This window comes from Nicotiana attenuata, chromosome 7, assembly GCF_001879085.1.
Source record: "Nicotiana attenuata strain UT chromosome 7, NIATTr2, whole genome shotgun sequence".
In the NCBI taxonomy this organism is placed as follows: domain Eukaryota; kingdom Viridiplantae; phylum Streptophyta; class Magnoliopsida; order Solanales; family Solanaceae; genus Nicotiana; species Nicotiana attenuata.
Genome location: NC_031995.1, coordinates 20,315,290 through 20,336,372, shown reverse-complemented (window position 1 = coordinate 20,336,372; position 21,083 = coordinate 20,315,290). Strand labels below are relative to the sequence as shown.

Below are 21,083 nucleotides of genomic sequence, written 5' to 3'. Positions count from 1 at the left end.
TCATTTTAGAGTCATGTGGCAAAAGTTAGAAATTTGAAGGTTTTTTAGAAGTTTGACTGGAAGTGGACTTTTTTATATCGAGGTCGGATTCCGATGTCGGAAGTTGGAGTAGGTGTGTAATGTCGAATATGACTTGTGTACAAAATTTGAGGTCAATCGGACGTGATTTGATAGGTTTAGGCATCGAAAGTAGAAGTTTGAAATTTTAAAGTTCATTAAGCTTGAATTGGAGTGCGGTTCATGGTTTTAGCGTTGTTTGACGTGATTGGAGGCTTCGAGCAAGTCCGTGTTATGTTATGGGAATGAGTTGTGTGATTGGACGGGGTCCCGGGGGCCTCGGGTATGTTTCGGACGTGTGGGAGAAGTTGAAAGCACAGCAGATTTTCTGGTGTTCTTGGCACCAGTTTCAAGTCTTGCAAATGCGAGAGATTGTTCGCAAATGCGAACCTCGCATTTGCGATGAATCCCGACCCAGGCAGTGTTTGCATTTTTGACACTTTTGCCGCATTTGCGATCCCAGCAGGCGTCGCATTTGCGACTCTGTGGTCGCATTTGCGATCCTAACAACTGAAGCCCAGGCTTCGCATTTGCGAGGCTTTTGTCGCATTTGCGACCCTCACATTTGCGAACCTGGTGTCGCAAATGCGACATCAGAGGGCTGTGTCCAGCTCTTTTAATGCGGGATTTAGGCCATTATTTCATTTCACTTCATCCTCTTAGGCGATTTTTAGAGCTTTAGCTTTTGGAAGAGGGTTTTCACCTAGCACTTTGAGGTAAGTAATTTCTACACAACAAGGGTTAATTACATAGATTATGGGTAGATTAACATGTAAAAATTAGGGAAAATCAATGGTTTAGGTGAAAACCTAGGGTTTTGATAAAAACAAGATCTAACCACGAAATTTTGTTATGGAATGGAGTAGAATTCATATATTCTTGATCCTTAGGTTATGGGTAACAACTTTCTTCAAAAATCTCCGGAATCCGGGCACGTGGTCCCGGGGATGAATTTTAGGAACCTTGCATTTAGGGTTGGGAAATTAGTTTAATAATTAGAATATGAACTCTTGAGCATGTATTGACTAGTTCTTACCCCATTTGAATAGCTTTTGGATCGTTCGGCTCCGATTTGGAGGTTTGAGCGCGTTCTTGAATTGGGATATAGGCATCGGAGCGAGGTGAGTCTCCTTTCTAACCTTGTAAGAGGGAATTGTCCCCATAGGTGAATTAATTGGATATGTGCTTCTATTTGTAGGGGCAACGTACGCACGAGGTGATGAAAGTCCGTGCGTAGCTACTATTATGCTTAAGTCCGGGTAGTCTAGGACCCAAAAGCATGCTTTACTTGTGATATTTGAAATCTTGTTGTCAATTTAAAATGCTTAAAACATATCGAACGTGCAAATGAATTTCTAAAAGACTAGACGTCGTTTCTTGACTTTTAAAAAAGAGAGATTGCCTTTTATTGGATAATTGTTTCCCTGATGAATTCTTGATTGACTGTTTGGTGTGTTTATTTATATTTGACCGCGTCGCATGTATGATTCGCGAGCGGGGTAATAGATGCATCTATGGTTCGCACCATTTGACCCTCTGGCAGTGCATAGTTTAAATATAGTTGGATCGGACCGTACGACCTCGGCATGATTTGCGCATGCTTGTATTGCTTGCCTTGAAATTCATAAATGTTGATATTTGTTCTCCCTGGCCTGAGATAAATGCATAGATGATGAAAAGGAATTTGGGAATTCCCTATAAAAGAAAGAATTGTTTGCTTGCCTCATGGTATTGAGTTACAACCATTTTTATGAGAATCCTCGATTTACTATATTGTTGGTGTATTATTATTGGACCACTAGTAAGTGTCGAAGTCGACCTCTCATCTCTACTTCTTCGAGATTAGACGGGATACTTACTGAGTACACGTTGTTTAGTACTCATGCTACACTTGCTGTGCATTTTTGTTGCACATGCACATGTACCTCTAGCGGCCTAATGGGCGCAGCAGCATGGATGATACGGAGACTTAGGTGAGCTGCATCTCTCGAGGCGACCCGAAGCCGGCATAGTCTCTTTTAGTGTATAGTATTTACCTTCTGTCCATTTTGTATTCCGGACAGTTATTGTACTTCATTTGATTTCCTAGAATTAACTCATGCACTTGTGACACCGGGTTCTGGGATGATTATGGGATTATTCAAAATTAAGTTTGTTAAAGACTTCATGTTTATTTCTGTGAATTTCATTATTTATTATTTAATGTATAAAGAAAATGACTTCAACAAATACTAAAATGGAAATTTAATTAACTTCTTGGTGTTGGCTTGCCTGACAATGTGTCCAGCGCCATCACGACCCTTAGTGGATTTTGGGTCGTGACAGCTAAGTATTGATGAGGACCTCAAGTCTGTCGAATACAGACACAAAAAATATTGGCCAAATGGAAGAGATACAATTCAAATAGAATTGGTTTCATATGAAAGACATGTAGTTCAAACACTTGAAAGTATAAAGTCAATGATATGTGCAATCAGTTTTCGATATCTTATTTGTCTAGCATGACATGAAAACTTGATATGCATGTAGTTAAAGTCTATTATATGACTTAACTTATATGACAATCGTTGAAGGATTTAAATCGCTTAAAGCATATAAAATTCTTGGTCATGAAGTACTACATCCTAAGTACAATTTGTGCACATTTGTATCTTGCTATAATTATAAGCATGATAATATGATAGCGAGAATTTTCAAGGTGCAACATATTCATTCAAGTTAATATGGCTGATTTGTTTATCAGATCTCTACCAACGATCTTTTGGAGATGGTGCACAAGACTGGAATGCGAAGGCTCAAGGATGTGAATTGATGCTCTCATCAAAGGGAGTTAATACGCGTTGTACTCTTTTTCCCTTACAAGGTTTTGTCCCACCGGATTTTCCTTGCAAGGTTTTTAACGAGGCAATCAAAAGGCGTATTGTTAGATATATGTACTCTTTTTCCTTTTCTAGAATTTTTATCCATCGGGTTTTATTTTAGTTAAGGTTTTAACGAGGCATATTATCTGTTGAATAGACATTCAAGGGGGAGTGTTATAAATAAAATTTTATTTATGGTGAATGTCTATATTTTAGAGAGATCTTAAGGTTTGTTACTTGGTGGCTAAGCCACATTTTTCCTATAAATATAGGGGTTCTATTTCATGGTATTTCATCCCAAAATCAATAAGAATTATTGCTCCCTACTTTTCTATGCAATACTCTTCTTCTTCTTTTATTATTTTATGACACATTATCAGCACGAGACTCTAACCAGTGGGTAACATGCTGGCATCTTATGAACTGAGAATGGCAACTATAATATTTAATATGGTGTAATTTTAATAAAATATATTTAATTAATTTGCTATTACATCAATCTCATACTAATATTTTGCCGCGGGTACAATAGTACATGCTGGCATCTTATGAACCCATAACGGAAGAACGTAGAGGAGATGGAGGGTAAAATTCAGAAATAGCCAAATTTTTATCGCTGGTGTTTGAAAATAAGCCACAAATTCAAAAGTAACCAAAATTTAATTATTTTTTACAATAAAAATAATTTTGGAATAAAAAAATTCCCGACTTAGAAAACAGCAAAGACCCACTTTTTCAACTTTTCTACTTTTTCAAACTCCAGTATTTTACCGTGAGTTTCACTTGTTTAAGTTCAAACTCCAGCATTTTTTCATCTACACCGTCATTTTTTTAATTCAAAAGTACTCTAGTACTAACTCCAGCATTTTTTCATCTATTCCGTCATTTTTTCATATTTTACCGTGAGTTTCACTTGATTTTTTATTTGATTGAAGTATATTTTCCTAAATTTTTTTAGATGTAAAGTTATTAGTAATTTTCTTATAATCAAGTTATTCTAATAATTCTTTCTTAATTGATAATACTGTTAATCTGATCTATTTAGCTCCTTGTGAGACATTGTTGATCCTATACAAGATTTTTTAAATTTTAATTTGGAAAAACTTCTTTTCCCATATACAATTGTTATAGACTATAGTAATACTTTATTCTATAAGGAATATAGCCATTTGAAAAAAAAATCAAATTTTGTTATCTTATTAAGTATATCGACTAGAGTCTTATCTTCTACTTGTAATATTTTCTTTCACGTTATATAATTTGAAAAATAAGCCTAAACTATCATGTCAGAGTGGCTATTATGTTTCAATCAAGGCTAAGTCAATATTTTGTTAGATTATCTCAAATACAAACTAAATAAAAAATTAAAGATATTTTTATACGCTTTGAATTATTCACACTCAAGGGTCAATATCAGTAGCACATTAAAATTTTCTTTTCCTTGTAAATTTTTTTTTACTTTTTAACTTCAAGATAGATCAATTTTGATATAAAATATTAATTCATAAAATTACTACTAATGAAAAATGGGATCCCCGAAATTTGGGGGCCTAAAGCCACTGCTTGGGCTGCTTTACCCCTCAGTCGGCGTTGATAAGAAGCGGAGAAGAAAAAGTAGGTACTTTCTTATCGTATAGTTTAGGGATAAATGTCCCAACTTACTACATAAATGGCTAACTTTCATTAATTTTGGAATTATTGCTATTTTTTGAGGGATTGTTACACAAATAACCTGTCAAATTCAATATTTACTTTTATACATTAATATAAATATTTTTTATATTTATTTTTTCTAGTCAATATAAATAGATTATACATTATTATATACGATCGTACATATATTATACATGAATATACATATATTATACATTTGCTGGCTATGTTTAGTTTACGAGATTAGGTAGGCGCTATTTAATTTAGATCTTTATTTTTAATTACCAATTCAAAAATTGGCTGGTCCATAGTCCATACTATTTTTACGGAGATTGAGCCATGCTCATGTAAAACATGTATATACATAGTCGTAAAAATTGCACAGGGCGCCCTATTTGGTTGCCCCCATTTAACCTATACCAATTTTTTTTAAAAGTTTTAACTTGTACCCACTTTTTAAACAACTACATGTCCCTTTCTCCTCCTCATTTTCCTCCTTTGTTTTCTTCTTCTTCTTCTTCTTCTTCTTCTTCTTCTTCTTCTTTCTTCTGCTGTTGTTGGTGCTGCTATGAAACTTCAGTTCATGGGATGATTGACATAAGAATATTTATCAGATTATTGAAAAACAAATTATAAATAATTACGTAAGTTAGTAGACAATAATTTGTGAATATTTCCATGTAATTCTGTTCTTTTCACGTTTATTGTTTCCAAAATTTATGATTCAGATATTGTTGGCAATCTGATTATTTTATAGTAGTAATATACTATGAAAGAATAAGGTGATTATTTATCAAGTATGTTAGAAAGCTTTTTCAAAAACTTCAGCTATTTTAGTGCTGGAGTTTTTACAAATGAACTAAATAACTTCAGGATCTTCTGCTGAAATTTTTGAAAAAGCTTTATGACAAAACTAATGAATCCAGGACAAAAAAACTTCAGCTTATATAGTGTTGAAGTTTTTACAAATGAATTAAATAACTTCAGCATCTTCTACTGAAGTTTTTGAAAAAACTTATCCAGGACAAAAAAAACTTCAGCTTATTTAGTGCTGAAGTTTTTACAAATGAACTAAATAACTTCAGCATCTTCTGCTGAAGTTTTTGAAAAAGTTTTATGACAAAACTAATGAATCCAGCTATTTTAGTGCTGAAGTTTTTACAAATGAACGAAATAACTTCAGCATCTTATCCAGGACAAAAAAACTTCAGCCCCGTCTACTAGAATGCTAAAGTTTTGCATGATTGCCTTTGCTACTTCAGCCCCGTATGCTGAAGTTAAGTGAAAAAGTGGGTACGCTTGCAAATTTTTTTGCAAAGCGGGCACAAGTTAAAACGTGACCCAAAAAGCGGGTATAGATGCAAATCCTCCGTCTAAGAGATGATTGGAAAGATGGTGTATTTTCTGAAATCCATCAATTTGAAGATATGGTTAGACATAATGGTGTTCAAACTGAACCGGAAAACCGCACCAAATCGAAAAACCAAACTAAACCGATTAAAAAATCCGACTAGGTTTGGTTTGACTTGGTTTGGTATTGAGTAAAAAAACCCGAACCAAACCAACATATAAATATATAAATTTTATTTATATTTTTAAGAATTTATAGTGAATCTTCTTTAGAAAAAGTAGAAATATTTGGGATGCTCTCATGTATTAACCTTGAACGTAAATTAATGAAAAATTATTGCTAGACGACTAAGAAAATAACTATCATGTGTTACTAAAAAATTTCTCCCATTAGATTATTTTAATAGATCATATGTTGTCAATTTTTTCCATATTTACTAAACATATATTCACTTATTAAAGCTTTATCTATAATTTTAACAAAGTAAGATTAAAATAATATTCTTATAACAAAACAATTCGAAAGCCCGAAAACCCCGACAAAATGAACTAATCCAAACCGATATAGTTGATTTGGTTCGGTTTTAATAAAAATCAAACCAACCCGATCCATGTACACCCCTAGTTAGGCATTTGGAAGGTCATTAGTCTTCTCATGACCATGGTTAGGCATTTGGAAGTTAGTCTTCTCATGACCAAAATAGAATGACTTGCTTCAATTTCTCATATTGTAGGATAAAATAATAGAGTGGTCTCCTCCATGATTTGTGATTTTTGTTTGACCATCCGCGATAGTTTTCAACTATGAATCGAAACATCAAAATCTCTTGTTTGATGCACAAAAGATTAAAACAAAGATTTAAATAACTATACTTAAATTCAAGCTCAAACAAGAATACTCTTTGATGGTTTTTATAGGTTTTCTTTTTAGCTTGCCGAAAATTTGCAGTGGTTGGTGACTATATCTTTAGCGTAGAGGGGAAGGAACCGATATTGGAAAGCATAAGAGAAAAAGTGAAAAATTAGAAAGAAAAAAAAAATGAAAATGACTAGATTTAATAAATATTAATTTGTGTAAAAGTGTGAGCAATTATTAAAAGAAAAAGTAAATGAATAAAGAGAAGAAAAAAAAACTAAAAACAATAAAGTGTCTGAAATAGCTCTGACGTGGTTGCTGATGTGGCGAAGCATGTAAAACACCTCTCCCCATCAGATTGGTTCTATATTTTTAAGGAGGTAATAATCTCGCTTTGAACAAGTACGGGGAAGTATTTGGTCGCCCCTAAAGGTTAAATCTGTAAATTACTTTGTCAGACAACTGCATGACATGGTGCAACTTATGTATTCTCTCTTTAAATTATCATACAATATGTGAACAGATATATTCATCGTTCCACTACATTTACATTTACATGAAACAAAATTTAACTTAAATATTAAATCCTGTCCAGTCAAATGATGTCAAACACAATCAAATGGAGTTAAGTGCATCCAGCTATCCTCTCTACAAAAGGTTAAGCATTTTGAGGCGTTCTTCATGCTCTATATCCAGTTTTGGAGGAGTGTAACAGCCACGAAGATCCTCCACTATATACTCCTGCAATGTTTTCAAAGAGTGAGCATATCAACTATCTGTGCTAATAGAAACAGGAAGCAATCACATGCCATAGCATTGGAGTGTTAGCTCCACTTGGAAAGATAAGAACAAGATGCTTGCAGCGAGTCAGACTATTCACATGCTATGGCAAGTTTCAGACCACAAGTTTCAAAAGTTCTACAGCCACACAAATGCTATAATATATCTGTTCTTTTGAAATACGGAACGAGAAGGAGAAGTACTGATGCAAACCCCTAACTCGGAGATGAACAAAAAAAGAAAGCAGACTTGGAACTACTTTTTACAGCCTTCTGTAACTTAACAAGAATTCTGGGTTGCGACCATCAAAGAAGACCAAAATATACACCTTTATTAATGAAGACCACTAACTTTTCGGTAAGTGGTGAAGAACACAATCATTAGCATCCAACTGAATCCAGGAAAAAAAAAGAAAAATACTTTTTGGGACAGACCAAGGTACAGATATCGCACCTGAGTAAGTTCTCTCTTGGTTAGGATGTGGTAGTGTCTTTGCCAGATCCGCTGGATGGCCATTGTGGCTGCAAGGAAACTATATGCAATGCCAAGAATGGCAAGGATGACAACAAACACAACCACCAAAGCAAAGCATGCTTCCATTGACGCAGGAAAAAGATCCCACATTCCCCAGCCATAACAACAGTTATGACATCCAGCCATTTGTGGGCCATTGCTATTAAGGGAGGAGCAGTGCAATATGAGCCCAAAAAATCCGAGCAGAAAAAAGAAGACAAGAACTCCTGTATTATATACAACATTGTGTTAATTACATGAATATTATAATACCCTAAGCCAGTTGTTAAAGAGATAAATGAAAAAGAGATTGGATCTAAATACAACATCTGCTTAAATTCAATTGTTTGGTTTTTCAGCAGAAATTTTAGTGCCAAGCTGGCAGCATTGAGTCCCGGGGGGGTGAATGTGATGCCCATGATGGATGGCGGGCCGACGAGGACGGGTCAAGCAGGACTGGCAAGCTTATGAAGGAAGGGTGCACATGTCACCTTAGGCGAATCCCACATCGGAATGGGAGAGGAAATAAGGTATGACACAAGTTCACATCATATGCGCGCTTTTGGGGCTCGATGTGGCGTAGCCCAAAAAGACAAATCCGTCATGGCTTATGCCCAAAGTGGACAATACGTGCAATGTGCTTGGGTCGTGACACTAGATTGGCATCGTGATGTTGTGATAAACTGGTAAGGAGTTCCAACATCATCGACTGATGTTTAAAATAGGCCCACTACATTGGTGCCTGAATCTGGTGCTAGATGGAAAATTATTCCCGCATCTTGTTAGAAAGATGGAGGTAAAGAAATGGTCCCAGAGAGTGACTCCGATAGGTAGTTGGAACATAGACTCATAGACTCAGACAGAAAAGTTAAAAGAATAGTGGATACCTTAAAAGAGAAGAATTTACAAGAGACTAAACAGCCAGGGAAAAAGATAGAAAACATAGCTAATGAATCATCGTATTATGGATTAGACAAAAATAGGAATGAAGAAGGGAATCTTTCTAGAACCAGAACTTCAGGATAGAGTTGTAAAAGTAAAGAGAACTGGTGCTATGAATGTCTCTTTTACACTAGTGGTGGGAAAGAAGACAATCAACATTATTAGTGCCTATGCTCCGCAACAAGATTAGCTGAAGAAACCAAATAAAATTCTAAGAACTAGTAGCTGGTTCTCCAAAGTCTGAAGTTCTGTTCATGTTAGTTGGAGCTCGCGTGCGAGTTCTATCAGGTAAAGACAATGACTTGAGCAATCGGGGGCACACAATGATGGATTAAACCAAGTATATGGAGTATATGGCTGTGAAACCAGGAATGCCATTTATAATTTGTCGCGCACTCTCATAGAAAAGGATAAAAGGTAAACGTCATCGGATTTGCTTTACCTGAACAACACCCTATGTCTGCTATTAAAAAAAGAATTCTACTTGTATCATAGAATGAGACCCTATCAGTTCAAGCCGGGGAAATCAAGTTCTTAATATTTGGAAATCCTGATGTGCTATTGCACCTAGAAAGAAGAATTGAACTGCCATTTGGCGGGGTTCAGCTTTCACTTTGAATTAGACTTAGCTTTGTACTATGAGAGAGCTAGATTGCAGAGAAGAAAAGTATGCGACGAAGAATTACTGGCAAATGGTCCTACAACAGCCCCCCAACAAAAGGAAGAAAATCACACTTTTTTATAGGTATGATAGAAAAAGAGAAATCACACTCGAACATTTAAGAATGGAGGTAATATAGCTAAATAAGCTTCGAACTTACAAGAAGTAGTACCAGGACCACATGCAAGAGTTGCAATATTATAGTAGCAAAACCCATAACCACCCATCATTGACTAGTGGTCATAGTGAAAGCGTGGAGCCAAAAAAGGAGAAAGAGTTGCAAAAGATCTAGAACTCGGTGATGGAAATAAAGGCAGCATTGAAAGACAAGCTATTAAAGTAGGAAGCATGAGACTCAGAAGCTAATGCAGTAATCTTGATGGAAGAAAATGATTAAGTTGCATTAAAAATATAGCAAATGAAGCTCTCAATGTTTCTAAAGGTCTAGGACCTCGTTGACAAGAGTTGTTGTAGTTGAATGAGGTGCAAAAAGCTTTTAAAGAAAAAGGAGAATGGTATACGAAGTTACCAAGGGCTGGAAATGGAGAAGCTCTTGAAGAATATAAGAGAACAAAAAGAGAAGTTGTGAAGCCGAGTGAAGCTAGAGGTATGTCTTAGATGATTTGTATTAGAGATGCAGGAAGGGAGAAAGAAATGTTTAAGCTATCAAGAATAATAAAGAATAAGGTTAAAAAACTTGAAACAAGTTAACAGTGTCAAAGATGATTTCCCTAGACAGGAAATAATAAGACCATAGAGAGTTGGAGGAGTTAGTTTGGTTAATTGCGACAAAAATTACGACATTAACTTTATAGATATTCATGCAATTGACAGACAGAAATCTTAATTACACTCTCCAAATTATGTCTATTGGAGTAAACGATGGGTACGAAAAATATAAGGGTAAGAAAAGCCTATGGTCCAGATGGAATCTCTATAGTAAGTTTGAAAGTGCCTTGGCTAAATTCGAGTAATATTGCTAACCAAGCCATTCAACATTATTGAGAAGAAAATATGTGTATAACAAGAGTACATGGTTCCAAAATGCATCTTTAAATAAAGGATATCTTCAAAGTTTTCTGAAATGTTGTGATATTAAACTTATTAGTCATACAGAGAAATTTTTGGACAGTGTGATACAACATAAACTCAGGAACATACAAGATTGATGGAGAACCATTTGGATTTATGCTTGTAGTTCTACAACAAATGCTATTATTGTTGTAAGAAGATTTATAGTAGCTTATAGGGAGAGAAGGATGTTCACATGATATTCATTTGACCTACAAAAAGCATACAATAGAGTGACAAGAAAAGTCCTTTGATGAGAGTCACAAAGAAAGGCTTCCATATCACCTATATCATAAATATAAACTTCATAAAGGATATGTGTGACAAAAGCCATCAAAATGTTGAACAGTGGAAGAAGATAAATATAAGATTCTCATAATCGTAGATTTACACCAAGAATCTACTTTCAATTGCACTGGTTTACCCTAGTTGTAGATGAGCTAACCAATAGTATACAGGATAAGGGTCAACATTGTGCGCTATTTGCATGTAACATAGTGTTAATTGACAAAACTACGAAGGAACTGACAAAAGCTGGATCGATAGAGAAGCACTTTAATAAAAAATATATAATGATAAGAGAAGTAAGCCTTAAAATTTGCTTTTAGCTCACATAAGAAGAGTGAAGGTGAAGTGAGATAGATGGAACAGTGATGCCTAAATGCAGTAATTTAGAAATCAAGATTTAATCTTCTAGGGAAAACACATGATAGAGGAAGATATAATATATCGAATGAAAAAAGAATGATCGAAATGGAGGACCAATGCAAGAGTATTATGCAATAGGGATACCTAACAAATTGAAACGACAAATTTCATAGAATGACGATGAGACCAACAATGTCATATTGGAGTACATGTTCGGCCTCTTTGTCTTAACCTACTGACAAGATAAATGTCGTAAAATGCAAAGGTTAAAATACATGAACGAACATATAACATTGGACGAGATCAAAATTAATCATGCCAAACAGAGGATGCATAAATAACACATAGGATAAATGAGAGAAATAAGTATAAAAGGTTTGGTCATGTCTGGTGCAAACCTCCATATACACTGGTCTACAGGTGGAACATTATGATGATTAAAAATGATAAAACGAGATGAGGTAAACCTAAAAGTACATGGCATGAAGTTGATTTCAAAGACCAACAACCTTTCTAAATTAGGCAGACTTAGCTTTAAAAGATGCACAGTAGAAGCAAAGGATAATATATGTGATACAAAGTACTTATGGTTAACAGTTAATTGTTATTGTTACACTTACATCGGTTCTAAGGCTGTATGTGGCCCGGTCTGGGACCGGGACCGGAGCGGGCCCGCGGTCCTAACGGGCTAAACGGTCCCGGCGGGCCGGTCCTGGTGGGCCGGTCCCTTAATGGGTAGGAAGCCCGTGACGGGCCGGTCTTGTACACGAGGCCCACGAGACCGGGACCGCTAAGCCCGGGACCGGCAGGCGGTCCTGGGCCGGTTCAACCGGGCCTAGCGGTCCTAACGGGCTCCAACGGCTAATTTTTAAAAAAAAAAAATTTTTTTTTTTTAAAAAATAGCCAACGGTCAGATTTTAAAATCTAGCCGTTGGCCTTTAATTTTCAACCGTTTGGAACTTTAAAAAATAGCCATTTGGCCCCCAAGCTTTATTTTAACCCCAAACTTTATATAATTACACTTTTCCCCAATTCTCAACTATAAATACCCCCTCATTCTTTCATTTTTACTCACCAATTCATCAATCTATCTCAATCTCTCTCAATCTATATCTAATTTCTCTTCTATAATTGCTTATTTTATTATTGCAATTTCGTGAAAAATTGTGAAGTTGGTGAATTGAAGTATTCAAGTCTTCAAGTCTTCAACGATTTTCAATTTTCAAGAAGTTGTTCGGCAATTCGGTAAACTCGTTCCAACTCTTAACTTTTAAGAATATATTTTTGTGTGTTTAGTTTGCATAATTGTAATTAATATGGCATTTTCTTTGAAAAAAATGTTTGGTGGTAAGGGAAAAGCTAAAATTGGTGAAAGTAGTCTCCAACCTACTACCCTTCCCCCGGCTCCCCGACCCAGACCTATTACCCGTCCTGCTGCTCCTATTATTCTTGATAGTGATAACCCTTGTTTTCAATTTTCCGATAGTGAATTTTGCCATAATGTTGCACAAGGTGAACAATTAAATGAAGAAGTTATGAATGCTCTTTATCCTAATCAAACTATCTTAGAAAATGATGAGGAAAATGAGGATGTAGATGAAACCCAACCGGATTTAGATGATTCACCTACTAGTCCTGTTAATAACCCAACTGATGCCCCGCCCGACCCACCTGTAGAAACCCCTACTTTTAATAGACAACCTTCTAAACGCCTAGAAACATCATTAGTTTGGAATTTTTTTACTCAAGTAAGAGAACAAAATAAGGCTAGGTGTAAAACTTGTGGGAAATTGCTGGCGCATAAATATACTGGAGACCGTAGCGGTACGGGTAGTTTGGCTAGGCACATACAAACACACCCTAGAGATAAAGTTAAATATTTACAAATGAAAGCGCAGCAAGAGGGGACAAGTGTAGATACTGCGGTTAACCCTAGTACAGGTTCAAATCTAGTTCAACCAGGAATTAACACTGTGACCGGTGGTATTTTATATTACGATCCTAATAAAGATCGTGAAGAATTAGCAAAGATGGTTACTGTTATGTGCTTACCATATACTTTTCCTTCTAACCCTAATTTTGTGCATTATATTAGAAAAGTTTTTAATCCTACTTATAAAGGTTGGCCTCGCGCAACAGTTAAGAGCGATATTTATAAATATAAACATGAATATGAACAATATTTGCGGTATTTATTTACTCATATAACTAATCGGATTTCTATTACTACTGATATTGGTAGAAGTAATAATGACTGTGATTATCTAACTGTTACAAGTCATTGGATAGACGAGGAGTGGATAATGCAAAAACGCATTATTGCGTATAGAATAATTAATTCACGTCACACAGGTAAGTTTATTGCTAACACCGTTGCAGATATTTGTAGATATTTTTGCATTAGAGATAAAATAATGGCAATTTCTATGGATAATGCTTCTAGTAACACTAGTGCTATAGGCATACTTACAACAACACTAAATCCTGCATTTAGTAATTGTTTCCATGTGAGATGTATTTGTCACATTTACCATTTAATCGTCGGTGATGGTATGAGAATTTTAAATTTAGAAATTGAAAAGGTTAGAATGGCTCTTAATTGGCTTTTTTATTCAAACCGTAGAAGTAGACTTAGAGAGTATTTTAAAAAATGTGATGAATTTGGCCTTAGAGAAAGAAAGGTTCCTAAACCTTGTCCAACTAGATGGAATTATATGTACGAAAGTTTAGTAGTTGCATATGAATATAGAAACCCAATTAATGCAACGTTTAATGCTCGTGTTGGTGGTGAGGATGATGATGAAATCCTTACAAATCAAGATTGGACGAATGTCAAAATTCTTATAGATTTTTTAGAACATTTTCAAATTGCTACAAATGCATTTTCTGGACAATATTATCCTACTATTTCAAATTGTTTAGTTTATATTGCAGCACTATGTGATTTGTTTGTTGAATTTTCGGAGGGTGGGGAAATTTATCAACTTGCTATAAATGCAATGAAAGAAAAGTTTAAAAAATATTTTTTCCCTATCCCCCCTATTTATGGTGTTGCTGCATTGTTAAATCCTACAATGAAATTAGGAGGTCCTCACTTTTGGTACACAAATATTTATAAGGCTTTAGATCTTTCAGTTGAGGAATTTTCTACACTTGCAGAGGCAAAAGCCTCAATTAAAATAAATGCGCAAACAATTTATAATGCTTACCAACTTGCGTTAGATCATGCTAGGCCAAATGTTCCAACCCCTACTTCGTCTAGTTCACAATCATCTAAAAGAGCTGCGGGCCTACAAGCACTTAAATCTTGGACGGAGTTTAGGGGTTCTCAAGGTGATAATTTTGATGAGACTTCACATCTAAATGAGCTTCAAGTTTATTTGTCGCAGGGACTTGAAAAGGAGAATCCAGACGGCACCTTTGATCTTTTGGAATGGTGGAAGACAAGGGAAAAACATTTTCCGGTTCTTGCAAGGATGGCTCGGGATATTTTATCTATTCAAGCTTCAACAGTTGCATCAGAGAGCGCTTTCAGTCAAGCAAGACTTCAAATAGGTGATCATAGAGCGTCTATGAGGGAGAGCTTGGAAAAATCAGTACTATTCAGAGATTGGATCCGCTCGGAAAGAAGAAACTTTGGACTTGCAGAATCACAACCGGAGATAGACGAAGCTTATGAAGAAATGATAGCGGAACTTGCGGAGGATGCTGCTTCGCCCGGAAGCGGTGATGAACAAGCTTCTTTTCCGCCACCACCAACGGAACCTCCTCCGAACCTTGAAGGATTTATGAGATTTGTTAGAGATACAATGTAGATTATGGTGTAACTTGTACTTTGGCATATCTTCTTTAGTTTTTTCTCCTTTTAATGGTGGTATTAGTACCTTGTTGTGCTCATTCCATTGGGGGGAAGAAGACTAAGAAAGATATGTCATTTTTGGTAATAAAAATTATAAAACATACCCTTGGCCTTGAATATCTCTTCGCAATATTTTTTTGTCTTTAACTTGCAATTATTTATAAGCTATAATATATATACATAACATACAATATATACTACAACAAATTATATAATGGAATATATATACATAACGTACAATATATACTACAAGAAAATACATAAGGGAATATATATACATAACATAAAATATATACTACAACAAATTATATAATGGAATATATATACATAACATACAATATATACTACAAGAAAATATATAAGGGAATATATATACATAACATACAATATATACTACAACAAATTATATAATGGAATATATATACATAACATACAATATATACTACAAGAAAATATATAAGGGAATATATATACATAACATACAATATATAGTATACTATACTAGTATACTATATTTATTATATTTACATGAAGAAGTAGTACTATATATACTACAAAACAAGATTTTTCAAAATGAGGGCCCCACCCCCAATGACCACCAACGGTCATATTAATTGCACAAATAGCCGTTTTCCGGTCATATTAATTGCACAAATAGCCGTTTTTTTTTTAAATTTACAAAACTAACCTTCTCTAACACTATAAGTACCCCCTCCCTCTTCTTCATTTCAATACTCAATACTCATTTCTCAATCTAAATTTCTCTCAATCTCCAATTTTCAAGACTTCAAGTCTCAATCTCAATTTTCAAGTTAAATCATGCCTCGTTCGGAAAGAGTGCGCTTATTTGTGTCGCAATACTATGAAGTGCTTGAAGAAAATGAAGAAGGCCAAATATTAAAGTGCAAGAACTGTGGAAGAGTCTTAAATTTTCGTTCAGGGTGTACCACAGGCATTTTAAGGAGGCATATAAAGTATTGTGTTGAGGGTATTTATCCGCAAATTCGTCTTTAAGATTTTTCAACAATTTGTGTTATTTTAAAATTATTAGACGTATTTATGCTTCATGTTGTACTTTGTTATTAATTTATTATGCATGCCAATTTAGTTTTACTATTGATTTGTTATTTTACATTTTCGTCAAACACTTTAATAATTAGATTTCTATATTATATATACCACATATATTTATATAGCCATGCATAAGAGCAATTTATATATATACATACACATATGGTTTACAAGAAATTGCCCTAAATAAAAAAATTAAAAAAAAAACCCGGAAATAAAAAAAGCCCGTTAGGCCCGCTAAGCCCACGAGCCCGGCCCATTTAGCCCAGGACCATATGGCTTAGGCCCGTCACGGGCTGGTCCTACCCGTTGAGCCCACGAAGCCCGGGACCGCGAAGCCCGGGACCGCCAGAGCCCGGGACCGCGAAGCCCAGGCCCGTTTAGCCCGGCCCGTTTAGCCCATTTAGGCCCGGGCCCGGGACCACATACAGCCTTAATCGGTTCATATGTTTATCAAGAGTCTTTTTAGATGGTTAAATAACTTGTATTTCACTAAAGGGGACAAGTGCAAAAATTTTAAAATCTCTAGTGTCAGAGAACCTCTAATTTGTCTTTTGTTCTAACTTTGTACCGGAGTGAAATAATCCAAATAGGGTGGATGGTTACAAATGATTCATGAAGTCGACCCAACTAGTTATTATGGTTGATTTTGTTGATTGATTGATTGACAAAAGCTTACTTATCCATACATAACAGAGACTTCATCTGATCTTATTAGCATGATACTTTATAATAGAAATATTGAATAGGTATTATACGAAGTTGGCTGAGCGTAACATTAACAGATAACTTATCACAAAAACAAAAGTTGTTACTGACAGATGATAATCCCACAGAATAACTGTTAACCAGCTGAATGCAACATGACAGATAAATTATTCCAAGAAAATTGCATCATTGACAGATGAGAATCCATCAGAATAATTGAAAACCAATTTTGTTTTGTTTTTTATATTATAAAACAATTCCTTCGAGTCTTCTCCTCTAAACCCCCCCCCACCCACCCACCCACCCACCCAAAGAAAAAAAAAGGTGTGAAAGGTTAAACAAACAATTAAAATCTGATGGTGCTGACCTATAATTTGCAAATATTAAAGGAACATTTCATGTTTGCTAAAAGGTTCACATACTCGGCCCTTAAAAGCTTCCTATCCTTCCTTTTTCCTAGAAATACAGTGTTACGATACTTACCTATGCAGTAGTAAAAAGGAATTGGGTGTTTTGACAATATTCGGTCCCAACTGTCATTGAATGAATTCCTAAAAGTTCCATCTTTGTCCAAGAGGTATGTGAATCCACCAATGAGTGCAATTACCTGAGAAAAGGGAAGTAGTCAAATTAAAAAAAATAATAATAATAATAAATAAAATAAAAAACTCATGTGCTAATTGAAAAAACTAGCAAAAGAACTGACAAAAGTTGGAACTTTGGAGAAGCACTCTAGTAAAAAATATTTTATGACAAGTAGAAGCAAGACTGGACATTTGCGTTGCAAATAAGAAGAAGAAGGTGAAGTGAGATAAATGAAACAATAGTGACTAAATGCAGCAATTCAGATATCTAGGCTAAATCTTCCAAGAAAAAGACATGATAGATGAAGATATAATATATAGAATAAAAAAAGAATTGACTGAAATGAAGGAGTAATACACGAGTATTATGCAATAGGAAGATCTCAAATATCAGGGCTAAAGAAGTTGTGCTCTACAATGTCCAGCGTGAGAGAAAGTAAATATTGATTCTCTAGATCAAGAGTACCTTTCAACATTGAGATAGGGTAACGCAAAATTTTGGATTCTCTCCAACCATCTTTTATCCTTCACAGATATTTCTGATTCGTTAGTGTTTCATTGGACACAAATTGATAACAAGCATGACAACAAAAGTATTATGAACACAAATACATTGTTTCACATCTTTTTTATATATTAATGTTTTCGGGAAGATATCTTACGTTGTCAATAAGCTACATAACCATGCATATTTTAAGTTCTAATTAGATATGCCAAAGATAAAAGGTTTGATGGATCTAAAGAAGACTCAATCAGCTCCAGATGTTGGCACATTTGCTTCATTAACTTCCAGTCAACCTCAATGACTGAATGAACGATTTGGAAGGATCATGAAACCAAAAGCTATAAGTGGTTTAGTTTATACAATTACATGTCATAAAGCCTCTTTGATTTCCATAGTTTTTGACTTGCACACCTATAACCTACTAGTTCCTCCATTCTGACATAGTATAACACCTGCACTTGGGGCTAACTGTAAGCACTTTTGCGCACTTTTGCACTTGTGTTCCTCTTAACCACACAAGGAACCACCCTATAACTTCTAACACAAGCACTTTTGCTCACTGACCATAGAGAAGCTTCTCAAAGAAGAGGTAACTGGTCATAAAATGCAATATTACCACTGGAATACTTGAAAGAGGCATAAAATCTTTTACTTACAGTTTGCACAGCCAAAAAACCAAGGAAAACATCCCTAGCCACAAAAAGTCTGAATTTTGTTTTGCGCCAATTTCCGTCCTCCAACTCGACCACTCGAAGATGAAATTGAGCCTTACAAGTTGTGCAATGCGAAAATGCAAACCCTTCCTGCATAACAATCAAGCGGTTACAACCTAAAGCTTTATCACAAATTAGTAAACCATATTCAACTAGTAGGAAAGAAAATATCTAACTTTGACAGATCTCCAATGATCAAGGCAAGAGCGATGCACATATTGTTGGGTGCCTTTGCACATGCAAGGAGATATCAGCTCATCGTCTGAAAACAACAGCACAATCAGGCGGAAGGGAAAAGTCCGTTGTACAATTTAGCATTTAAATACAATAATGTAAGCTCATCATGGCTGTAAAATTTCCACTAAGATCAGCTAACTTATCCAAAAAGGTAAACACAGATTCTTCAGAAAAATGGTTTCAGAAGTGGTAACAATGCTAAAGTAAAAGTAAATAGATCATTACAAATGCAGTCTAAGGTTGAATTGATTAGGCAATTTGAAACATTAAATATTGTCAACATCGACTAAAGCCTGTATCTTCACATGAGAAAATAGTAATCTGATGAAAAGAAAGTTGTACATGAGGAACGCTTCACACGATCCCTAAGAATAAAAAGAAAATGATGCCCCATTAGGAAGACCAAAACCGCCATGAGAATAGGGTTTCTCCAGAACAAAAAATATTCACTATGGCTTTTCATTCATCATAATCAAATGAGAAAACACAATTGTTTCAAGCACCATCACCTTATGGGCTATTCATATTTCAATAACCATTCAAAATTCTGACAACCCAATAAAAGTCGAGTAAAAATAAGAGGATCAAAACTAAATTATTAAACCCAAAGGGCCCCCTGTTCCGGTTTCATTTGATGGCCAATGGGGAATTCAAAGCTAACTAAGCCGTGGCAAGAAAGACCACAAACTGAAATTAACTCAAAGAGAACATATAAAATACCATCATCGCCATCACATTCGAGACAAATTCGACAGCAAGGTAAGGAACCAAGTTCGACATCTTCATCATCCTTTATTATCTCATTCGAAGGCGGAGGCTCATGATCATTTTGATGAAGCAGAGGATCAGATTCATTAGGGTTCCACTCCTCTCCCACTACCTCCAGCTCTAATTCACTTTTCATTGGACGGAGCCTCTTTCTAATCCTCAATAGTGGACGTGCAGCCGTACACAATCCTCGTTCCGCAGACTGTTTATCAGTGATCAAATCGCAATCCGGGAGAAATTAATTGAAAGAAGGAGAATAATTATACAAATAAAATAATTGATTTTTTACATTGATATAAGAGGGTTTGCAGGGAGAGTTACTTGGAATGGAACGAAGCACACCACAAGGAGAGGGCTGCACGATGTTGTCAATTATTTGTTCCTTATTTCTCCGGAGCCTAATTGAGCCAAGTTCAATTTTCGACACTTTCGCCTCCAATTAGATTTCTTTTAGGAAATTGTGATAATGTCACGGTTGTTACTCAAGAGAATTAGAGTATTAAAATTGACCACATATTTGAATATTAAGATATTATATTAAGATTATTTTATTTTTAATTTTAAAAAATTATATGGTGGTTGGTGGTGATTATAGCTAATGATAGTAGTTGTGGCTGCCAACTAGGAGTGGTAGTTGGTGGTGGTGTTAGCTAATGGTGGTGGTTGTGGGGAGCATCTAGTGGTAATGATAGGTAACCGTAGTGGTTAACGGTGGTTGATGGTGGTGGCGATTGATAATGTGACGACCCAACTGGCCGGTTTAAGTTTACCATTTTGTTATGTGATTTGAGACTTTGAGTAGGTCGTTATGATATTTTATAACTTACGGGTATGAGTGATTTGGAAGCGGAAGGGATCGAGGAGGATTTAGAACACTATCTTACTATTTGGAAGGTTAAAGATTAGCGAACTTACCCCTCGATCCTAGAAATAATGATTCGGTTTATGTTGAAGCTTACATGGTTTTATGACGTATTTACTTAAATATATATTTGAATTAGGACTTGAGGGGCTCAGGAGTATATCGGCATTATTGCATGAAAATTAGTCTTAAAGTACTTTAAATCAACTTGACATTTCATTTTGAGTTGTAGCACTTTGCTTCGTAATTTGAGCCTTTGGGTAAGTCCATATAGGTTATTTGGGCTAGTGGGATGGTTTGAAGGGGTCCCTGAGGGCTTGAGTGAGTTTCGAGGTATCGGAGGAGACTTTAAGTGAAACTGGAGAAATTTGTTGTGTAGTAGAC

The 21,083-nt window shown here is 35.4% G+C and overlaps 1 protein-coding gene across 3 annotated transcripts; it reads right to left on the bottom strand.

Annotated features, from left to right (window-relative positions):
* LOC109228780 lies at positions 7,228 to 20,286 on the bottom strand. Of its 3 annotated transcripts, none has more exons than XM_019393985.1 (7): positions 20,127 to 20,286; positions 19,790 to 20,039; positions 19,009 to 19,094; positions 18,776 to 18,922; positions 17,514 to 17,637; positions 8,011 to 8,297; positions 7,259 to 7,518 (listed from the first exon to the last, which is right to left on the bottom strand). In XM_019393985.1, exons 2-7 carry the CDS (start codon positions 19,971 to 19,973, stop codon positions 7,426 to 7,428), a joined length of 921 nt encoding a protein of 306 aa, XP_019249530.1. In that variant the 5' UTR covers positions 19,974 to 20,039; positions 20,127 to 20,286; the 3' UTR covers positions 7,259 to 7,425. The 3 variants fall into 3 exon arrangements, with proteins under 3 accessions (XP_019249528.1, XP_019249530.1, XP_019249529.1); XM_019393984.1 differs by having other exon boundaries at positions 20,159 to 20,286; XM_019393983.1 differs by having other exon boundaries at positions 7,228 to 7,518; positions 19,790 to 20,286.